The 10,990-nt window shown below is 41.4% G+C and overlaps 1 protein-coding gene across 1 annotated transcript in view; it reads right to left on the bottom strand.

The window, feature by feature from the left end:
• Positions 1-262: 262 nt before the first annotated feature.
• The window catches only part of LOC129621824 (adhesion G protein-coupled receptor E2-like), a 95,111-nt gene continuing 84,383 nt past the window's right edge, over positions 263-10,990 (bottom strand). Inside the window, exon 21 of the mRNA XM_055538751.1 lies at positions 263-352. Coding sequence (XP_055394726.1) covers positions 263-352 — 90 coding nt within the window. The remainder of the gene's footprint in view (positions 353-10,990) is intronic.

The following is a 10,990-nucleotide window of genomic DNA, read 5'->3' as shown; positions in this document are numbered from 1 at the left end:
GCAAATGTAGGACCAGCAATGATGCAGGGCATTGCCATAGCTGCAGCCATAAAAGGAGATTCTTATCAACAGACGGTTCAATCCTTTCTTACAGGCAAGAATAACCCAAAGAATTATTCCAGTAATCAAGGTTGGAATGCTGGCTTGTCCAAAGCCTGCTTTTCTTGTGGCTGGGAGGGGCACTTTATGTGCGCCTGCCCCCAAAGAACAGCTAGTTCTTCTCCGTCAAACCCTGCCTCCATGGCTATGACTCCTAATCTCCCTAAGGCTCCTTGCCCTCGTTGTCAAAGGGGGTATCACTGGGCAAGGGACTGCAGATCAAAATTCCATAAAAACGGAACCTTGCTAATTCCTGACCAGCAGTCGGGAAACAGGTTGAGGGGCCAGCCTCAGGCCCTGACAACGATTGGGGCAACAACATTGAACCCATGCATACCCTTCGTCCCATCACAGAACTGATCAGAGCAACACCAGGCAGCGCAGGACTGGACCTCAGTTCCACCACCTCAACAATATTAACACCAGATAGTCCTACTGTAAAAATCCCTACAGGGGTTAAAGGCCCATTACCGACAGGTTTGGTAGGAATTACATTAGGCAGAAGCTCTTTAGCCATGCAAGGACTTACAGTTATCCCTGGAGTGATTGATTCAGATTATACAGGAGAGATTCAGATAATGATTTCACCCCAAATTAAAACTATGCAAATTCATCAAGGACAAAGAATAGCTCAACTTTTACTTTTGCCTTATCAAACTGCCATAGGGCACACTGCTACTCAGTGAGAGGCAAGAGAAAGGATTTGGGTCCAGTGATATGGTCTTTTGGGTGACAGAAATTACTCAGAAACGCCCTATGAAAACTATTTTGGCTAGTGGCAGGTCTATTGTGGGACTATTAGATACAGCAGCAGATGTTTCCTGTATTGCTGGGAAGGACTGGCCCAGCTCCTGGCCAACACATACTACTGAAAACGAGTTGGTGGGAATAGGGAGAGCCCCCGCCGTAGTTAAGAGTGCAAAAATGTTAGATTGGCGGTTTGAGGATACCTGTGGAACTTTCCAACCCTATGTAGTTCCTTCACTCCCCCTTACCCTATGGGGGAGGGACGTTCTATCTCAAATGGGAGTGCTGCTTTTTAGCCCTGATGACAAAGTGGCCTCCCAAATGCTCCATATGGCCTATGATCCATCAAAAGGATTAGGTAAACAACAGACAGGAATAATTGAGCCAATTTGCCCAACTCCTAGACAGCAACATACTGGATTGGGGTATCCAAATTTATAATGGAGGCCATTGTTTTTGCTGCCAACCCCATTACATGGAAATCTCAAGACCCAGTGTGGGTAGAACAATGGCCTTTGCCTAAAGAAAAATTACTGGAAACCACTTCAGTATTCTTGCCTTGAGAACCCCATGAACAGTATGAAAAGGCAAAATGAGAGGATACTGAAAGAGGAACTCCCTGGGTCAGTAGGTGCCCAATATGCTACTGGAGATCAGTGGAGAAATAACTCCAGAAAGAATGAAGGGATGGAGCCAAAGCAAAAACAATACCCAGCTGTGGATGTGACTGGTGATAGAAGCAAGGTCCGATGCTGTAAAGAGCAATATTGCATAGGAATCTGGAATGTCAGGTCCATGAATCAAGGCAAACTGGAAGTGGTCAAACAAGGGATGGCAAGAGTGAATGTCGACATTCTAGGAATCAGCAAAATAAAATGGACTGGAATGGGTGAATTGAACTCAGATGACCATTATATCTACTACTGCAGGCTGGAATCCCTCAGAAGAAATGGAGTAGCCATCATGGTCAACAAAAGAGTCTGAAAAACAGTACTTGGATGCAATCTCAAAAACGACAGAATGATCTTTGTTCGTTTTGTAGGCAAACCATTCAATATCACAGTAAACCAAGTCTATGCCCCAACCAGCAATGCTGAAGGAGCAGAAGTTGAACGGTTCTATGAAGACTTACAAGACCTTTTAGAACTAACACCCAAAAAAGATGTCCTTTTCATTATAGGGGGCTGGAATGCAAAAGTAGGAAGTCAAGAAACATCTGGAGTAACGGGCAAATTTGGCCTTGGAATACGCAATGAAGCAGGGCAAAGACTAATAGAGTTTTGCCAAGAAAATGCACTGGTCATAACAAACACCCTCTTCCAGCAACACAAGAGAAGACTCTATACATGGACATCACCAGATGGTCAACACCGAAATCAGACTGATTATATTCTTTGCAGCCAAAGATGGAGAAGCTCTATACAGTCAGCAAAAAGAAGACCAGGAGCTGACTGTGGCTCAGACCATGAACACCTTCTTGCCAAATTCAGACTTTAAAATTGAAGAAAGTAGGGAAAACCACTAGATCATTCAGGTATGACCTAAGTCAAAACCCTTATGATTATACAGTGGAAGTGAGAAATAGATTTAAGGGCCTAGATCTGATAGATAGGGTGCCTGATGAAGTATGGAATGAGGTTCATGACATTGTACAGGAGACAGGGATCAAGACCATCCTCATGGAAAAGAAATGGAAAAAAGCAAAATGGCTGTCTGCGGAAGCCTTACAAATAGCTGTGAAAAGAAGAGAAGTGAAAAGCAAAGGAGAAAAGGAAAGATATAAACATCTGAATGCAGAGTTCCAAAGAATAGCAAGAAGAGATAAGAAAGCCTTCTTCAGCTATCAATGTAAAGAAATAGAGGAAAACAACAGAATGGGAAGGACTAGAGATCTCCTCAAGAAAATTAGAGATACCAAGGGAATATTTCATGCAATGATGGGCTCGATAAAGGACAGAAATGGTATGGACCTAACAGAAGCAGAAGATATTAAGAAAAGATGGCAAGAATACACAGAAGAACTGTACAAAAAAGATCTTCATGACCCAGATAATCACGATGGTGTGATAACTGACCTAGAACCAGACATCCTGGAATGTGAAGTCAAGTGGGCCTTAGAAAGCATCACTACGAACAAAGCTAGTGGAGGTGATGGAATTCCAGTGGAGCTCTTTCAAATCCTGAAAGATGATTCTGTGAGAGTGCTGCACTCAATATGCCAGCAAATTTGGAAAACTCAGCAGTGGCCACAGGACTGGAAAAGGTCAGTTTTCATTCCAACCCCAAAGAAAGGCAATGCCAAAGAATGCTCAAAGTACCAGATAACTGCACTCATGTCACATGCTAGTAAAGGAATGCTCAAAATTCTACAATCCAGGCTTCAGCAATATGTGAACCGTGAGCTTTCTGATGTTCAAGCTGGTTTTAGAAAAGGCAGAGGAACCAGAGATCAAATTGCCAACATCCGCTGGATCATCGAAAAAGCAAGAAGTTCCAGAAAAACATCTATTTCTGCTTTATTGAATATGCCAAAGCCTTTGACTGTGTGGATCACAATAAACTGTGGAAAATTCTGAAAGAGAAGGGAATACCAGACCACTTGATCTGCCTCTTGAGAAATTTATATGCAGGTCACGAAGTAACAGTTAGAACTGGACATGGAACAACAGACTGGTTCCAAATAGGAAAAGGAGTACGTCAAGGCAATATATTGTCACCATGCTTATTTAACTTCTATGCAGAGTACATCATGAGAAATGCTGGGCTGGATGAAGCACAAGCTGGAATCAAGATTGCTGGGAGAAATATCATAACCTCAGGTATGCAGATGACACCACCCTTATGGCAGAAAGTGAAGAGAAACTAAAAAGCCTTTTGATGAAAGTGAAAGTAGAGAGTGAAAAAGTTGGCTTAAAGCTCAACATTCAGAAAACGAAGACCATGGCATCTGGTCCCATCACTTCATGGGAAATAGATGAGGAAACAGTGGAAACAGTGCCAGACTTTACTTTTGGGGGCTCCAAAGTCACTACAAATGGTGACTGCAGCCATGAAATTAAAAGACGCTTACTCCTTGGAAGGAAAGTTATGACCAACCTAGATAGCATATTCAAAAGTAGAGACATTGCTTTGCCAACAAAAGTCCATCTAGTCATGGCTATGGTTTATCCTGTGGTCACGTATGGATGTGAGAGTTGGACTGTGAAGAAGTCTGAGCGCTGAAGAATTGATGCTTTTGAATGGTGGTGTTGGAGAAGACTCTTGAGAGTCCTTTGGACTGCAAGGATATCCCACCAGGCCATTCTGAAGGAGATCAGCCCTAGGATTTCTTTGGAAGGAATGATGCTAAGGCTGAAACTCCAGTACTTTGGCCACCTCATGCGAAGAGGTGACTCATTGGAAATGACTCTGATGATGGGAGGGACTGAGGGCAGGAGGAGAAGGGGACTACAGAGGATGAGATGGCTGGATGGCATGACTGACTCGATGGACGTGAGTCTCAGGGAGCTCGGAAGTTGATGATGGACAGGGAGGCCTGGCGTGCTGCGATTCATGGGGTCGCAAAGAGTCGGACACGACTGAGCGACTGAACTGAACTGAGATATTCCTCCAATAAAAATAGACAAATTTGGGCGGTCCTAAGATGGCGGAGGAATAGGATGGGAAGACCACTTTCTCCCCGACAAATTCATCAAAAGAACATTTATACGCTGAGTAAAATCCACAAAACAACTTTTGAATGCTGGCAGAGGACATCAGGCACCCAGAAAAGCAGCCCATTGTCTTCGAAAGGAGGTAGGAAAAATATAAAAGACAAAAAAAGAGACAAAAGAGGTAGGGATGGAGCTCCGTCCCAGGAAGGGAGTCTTAAAAAGAGAGAAGTTTCCAAACACCAGGAAACACTCTCGCTGCCGAGTCTGTGCCGAGCCTTGGAAGCACAGACGGCAACATAATAGGGAGAAAAATAAGTAAATAATTAAACCCCACAGATTATGAGCCCAATGGTAACTCCCCCAGCGGAGAAACAGCACCTGCACCCACCACTAGCAACGCGGGGTAGGGCAGGGAGGCACGGGCTGCATTGCTTAGAGTAAGGATTGGGCCCAAATGCGCCAAAGGGTAATCAGAGTGAACTAATTTGGGCTAGCAAACCAGACTGTGGGATAGCTACCACGCGAAAAGCCCTAAGACACCGCCAGGCCCGCGCACAGAACCAAGGGCAGAACAGAACTAGCCGGCTGCAGACCATCCCCCTCTGTTGACAGGCAGCCAGAGCCAGAAGGGGGCAATTGCAGCCCCAGAGAGACATTATCTGCCAAACAGCAAGCAGGCTTCTTTGCTTACTAACACTTCTTGGGGTTCTGGACAGTCATCCACCTGAGAAGGTGCGCCGGTTGTACACCCAGAAAACCGAGTGGCAGGCATGGGAGAGGTGATAAGTCACAGTGACCGTGCTCGCCAAACACCTCATCACCTGAGCTGCTCAGAGCTGGGAAGGGCACAAAACGCAGGCCCAGCAGAGTCTGCGCCTCTGAGGACTACCCGAGTGCCTGAACCTGAGCGGCTTAGACCTAGGAGGGGCATGCAGCCCAGGGCTGGCCTTGGATGGTTCCCGGCAGAGCAACCTAGAGCCTGAGCATTGTGGGCAGGGAGGGTACACGCGCCGTGAGGAGGGGCAGGCCCAGTGTGGCTGAGACACTACGAGCACACGCCAGTGTTATTTGTTTGCAGCGTCCCTCCCTCCCCACAGCACGACTGAACAAGTGAGCCTAAAAAAGTGTCCACCACCGCCCCCTTGTGTCAGGGCGGAAATCAGACACTGAAGAGACCAGCAAACAGAAGCTAAAACCGAGGGAACAGCCTTAGAAGTGACAGGTGCAATAGATTAAAACCCTGTAGTTAGTACCGACTACATAGGAAGGGGCCTATAGATCTTGAGAAATATAAGAAGGACCAAGAAATTATCTGAAAATGAACTGACCCCACACTGCCCACAACAACACCAGAGAAAGTCCTAGATATATTTTTATGATCATTCTTTTCTTTTCCCTTTTTTCTTCTTCTTTTCTTTTTTCTTTTTTTTAAACTTAAAAAAATTTTTTTAAGTCCTCTATTACTCCTTTAATTTACATTTTTATAACCTACTATTACTTTTCAAAAAAATACTGTTTTTTATTTTTTTATTATTTTTTTATTTTATTATTATTATTTTTTACTTTACAATATTGTATTGGTTTTGCCATACATCAACATGCATAACATGCATCTGGCACTGGTAAAGCAAACTTTATATATATATATATAATATATAATATATATATATATAATATATAATATATATATATATAATAACTTTTGTGACTTTTTTTCCTTCTTGTTTTCTTCAATAGTTTATTTTTGAAAATCCAACCTCTACTCTAGAATTTTAACCTTTGCTTTTTGTATTTGTTATCAATTTTGTACCTTTAAGAACCCAATCTTCAGTACCTGTTTTTACTTGGGAGCGAGATTACTGGCTTGACTTCTCTCTCCCGCTTTGGACTCTCCTTTCTCTCCACTAGGTTGCCTCTGTCTCCCCCCTCCCCCTTCTCTTCTCTACCCAGCTCTCTGAATCTCTGTGTATTCCGGATGGTGGAGGACACTTAGGGAACTGATTACTGGCTGGATCTGTGTCTCTCCTTTTCATTACCCCCTTTTATCCTCCTGGTCACCTCGTCTCCTTCTTCCCTCTTCTCTTCTCTGTGTAACTCCATGAACATCTCTGAGCGGTCCAGACCATGGAGCACACATAAGGAAGTGATTACGGGCTAGCTTGCACTCTCCTCTTTTGATTCCACCTCATCTCATTCGGGTCACCTCTAACTCCCTCCTCCCTCTTCTCTTCTCCATGTAACTCTGTGAACCTCTCTGGGTGTCCCTCACTGTGGAGAAACTTTTCATTTTAACCTAGATGTTTTATCAACTGTGCTGTATAGAAGGAGAAGTCTTGAGACTACTGTAAAAATAAGACGGAAAACCAGAAGCAGGAGGCTTATGTCCAAATCCTGAGAACATCATAGAACACCTGACTCCAGGGAACATTAAGTGATAGGAGCTCATCAAACGCCTCCATACCGACACTGAAACCAAGCACCACACAAGGGCCAACAAGTTTCAGAGGAAGACATACCACACAGATTCTCCAGCAACACAGGAACACAGCCCTGAGCTTCAATATACAGGCTGCCCAAAGTTACTCCAAATCCACTGACATCTCATAACTCATTACTATACACTTCATTGCACTCCAGAGAGAAGAAATCCAGCTCCACTCACCAGAACACCGACACAAGCTTCCCTAACCAAGAAACCTTGACAAGCCACCGATACAACCCCACCCACAGCGGGGAAACTCCATAATAAAGAGAACTCCACAAACTGCCAGAATACAGAAAGGCCACCCCAAACTCAGCAATATAAACAAGATGAAGAGACAGAGGAATACCTAGCAGGTAAAGGAACCGGTTAAATGCCCACCAAACCAAACAAAAGAGGAAGAGATAGGGAATCTACCTGATAAAGAATTCCAAATAATGATAGTGAAAATGATCCAAAATCCTGAAATAAAAATGGAATCACAGATAAATAGCCTGGAGGCAAGGATTGAGAAAATGCAAGAAAGGTTTAACAAGGACCTAGAAGAAATAAAAAAAAAAGAGTCAATATATAATGAATAATGCAATAAATGAGATAAAAAACACTCTGGAGGCAACAAATAGTAGAATAATGGAGGCAGAAGATAGGATTAGTGAATTAGAAGATAGAATGGTAGAAATAAATGAATCAGAGAGGATAAAAGAAAAACGAATTAAAAGAAATGAGGACAATCTCAGAGACCTCCAGGACAATGTTAAACACCCCAACATTCGAATCATAGGGGTCCCAGAAGAAGAAGACAAAAAGAAAGACCATGAGAAAATACTTGAGGAGATAATAGTTGAAAACATTCCTAAAATGGGGAAGGAAATAATCACCCAAGTCCAAGAAACCCAGAGAGTCCCAAACAGGATAAACCCAAGGTGAAACGTCCAAAGACACATATTTATCAAATTAACAAAGATCAAACACAAAGAACAAATATTAAAAGCAGCAAGGGAAAAACAACAAATAACACACAAGGGGATTCCCATAAGGATAACAGCTGATCTTTCAATAGAAACTCTTCAGGCCAGGAGGGAATGGCAAGACATACTTAAAGTGATGAAAGAGAATAACCTACAGCCCAGATTACTGTACCCAGCAAGGATCTCATTCAAATATGAAGGAGAAATCAAAAGCTTTACAGACAAGCAGAAGCTGAGAGAATTCAGCACCACCAAACCAGCTCTCCAACAAATACTAAAGGATATTCTCTAGACAGGAGACACAAAAACAGTGTATAAACTCGAACCCAAAACAATAAAGTAAATGGCAACGGGATCATACTTATCAATAATTACCTTAAACATAAATGGGTTGAATGCCCCAACCAAAAGACAAAGACTGGCTGAATGGATACAAAAACAAGACCCCTATGTATATTGTCTACAAGAGACCCACCTCAAAACAGGGGACACATACAGACTGAAAGTGAAGGGCTGGAAAAAGATATTCAATGCAAATAGAGATCAAAAGAAAGCAGGAGTAGCAATACTCATATCAGGATAAAATAGACTTTAAAACAAAGGCTGTAAAAAGAGACAAAGAAGGACACTACATAATGATCAAAGGATCAGTCCAAGAAGAATATATAACAATTATAAATATATATGCACCCAACATAGGAGCACCGCAACATGTAAGACAAATGCTAACAAGTATGAAAGGGTAAATTAACAATAACACAATAATAGTGGGAGACTTTAATACCCCACTCACACCTATGCATAGATCAACTAAACAGAAAATTAACAAGGAAACACAAACTTTAAATGATACAATAGACCAGTTAGACCTAATTGATATCTATAGGACATTTCACCCAAAACCAATGAATTTCACCTTTTTCTCAAGCGCACATGGAACCTTCTCCGGGATAGATCATGTCCTGGGCCATAAATCTAGCCTTGATAAATTAAAAAAACAATTGAAATCATTCCAAGCATCTTTTCTGACCACAATGCAGTAAGATTAGATCTCAATTACAGGAGAAAAACTATTAAAAATTCCAACATATGGAGGCTGAAAAACACGTTGCTGAATAACCAACAAATCACAGAAAAGATCAAAAAAGAAATCAAAATATGCATACAAACGAATGAAAATGAAAACACAACAACCCAAAACCTATGGGACACTGTAAAAGTGTGCTAAGGGAAAGTTCATAGTAATACAGGCATACCTCAAGAAACAAGAAAAAATCAAATAAATAACATAACTCTACACCTAAAGCAAGTAGAAAAGGAAGAAATGAAGAACCCCAGGGTTAGTAGAAGGAAAGCCATCTTAAAAATTAGGGCAGAAATAAATGCAAAAGAAAAAAAGGAGACCATAGCAAAAATCAACAAAGCCAAAAGCTGGTTCTTTGAAAGGACAAATAAAATTGACAAACCATTAGCCAGACTCATCAGAAATGAAAATGGAGAGATCACAACAGACAACACAGAAATACAAAAGATCATAAGAGACTACTATCAGCAATTATATGCCAATAAAATGGACAATGTGGAAGAAATGACAAATTTTTAGAAAAGTACAACTTTCCAAAACTGAACCAGGAAGAAATAGAAAATACTAACAGACCCATCACAAGCATGGAAATTGAAACTGTAATCAGAAATCTTCCAGCAACTAAAAGCCCAGGTCCAGACAGCTTCACAGCTGAACTCTACCAAAAATGTAGAGAAGAGCTGACACCTATCCTACTCAAACTCTTCCAGAAAATTGCAGAGGAAGGTAAACTTCAAAACTCATTCTATGAGGCCACCATCACCCTAATACCAAAACCTGACAAAGATGCCACAAAAGGAAAAAAAAAAAAAACAACAACAAAACAAAACAGAAAAACAAAAAACCAAAACACCAAAAAAAAAAAAAAAAACAAAAAACCAAAAACAAAAAAAACCAAACCCTACAGGCCAATATCACTGATGACCATAGATGCAAAAATCCTTAATAAAATTCTAGCAATCGGAATCCAACAACACATTAAAAAGATCATACACCATGACCAAGTGGGCTTTATCCCAGGGATGCAAGGATTCTTCAATATCTGCAAATCAACCAATGTAATATACCCCATTAACAAATTGAAAAATAAAAGCCATATGATTATCTCAATAGATGCAGAGAAAGCCTTTGACAAAATTCAACATCCATTTATGATCAAAACTCTCCAGAAAGCAGGAATAGAAGGAACATACCTCAACATAATCAAAGCTATATATGACAAACCCACAGCAAACATTATCCTCAATGGTGAAAAATTGAAAGCATTTCCTCTAAAGTCAGGAACAAGACAAGGGTGCCCACTCTCACAACTACTATTCAACATAGTTTTGGAAGTTTTGGCCACAGCAATCAGAGCAGAAAAAGAAATAAAAGGAAACCAAATTGGAAAACAAGAAGTAAAACTCTCACTATTTGCAGATGACATGATCCTCTACATAGAAAACCCTAAAGACTCCACCAGAAAATTACTAGAGCTAATCAATGAATCAAGGCAAACTGGAAGTGGTCAAACAAGGGATGGCAAGAGTGGATGTTGACATTCCAGGAATCAGTGAACTGAAATGGATTGGAATGGGTGAATTTAACTCAGATAACCATTATATCTACTACTGTGGGCAGGAATCCCTCAGAAGAAATGGAGAAGCCATCATGTTAACAAAAGAGTCTGAAATGCAGTACTTGGATGCAATCTCAAAAACGACAGAATGATCTCTGTTCGTTTCCGAGGCAAACCATTCAGTATCACAGTAATCCAAGTCTATGCCCCAACCAGTAATGCTGATGAAGCTGAAGTTGAACTGTTCTATGAAGACCTACAAGACCTTTTAGAACTAACACCCAAAAAAGATGTCCTTTTTATTATAGGGGACTGGAATGCAAATGTAGGAAGTCAAGAAACACCTGGAGTAACAGGCAAATTTGGCCTTGGAATACACAATGAAGCAGGGCAAAGACT

The sequence above is a fragment of the Bubalus kerabau genome, chromosome 1, assembly GCF_029407905.1.
Source record: "Bubalus kerabau isolate K-KA32 ecotype Philippines breed swamp buffalo chromosome 1, PCC_UOA_SB_1v2, whole genome shotgun sequence".
NCBI lineage: Eukaryota > Metazoa > Chordata > Mammalia > Artiodactyla > Bovidae > Bubalus > Bubalus kerabau.
Note: the sequence above shows the minus strand (reverse complement) of the source record. Positions and strands in the feature narration are given on the sequence as shown.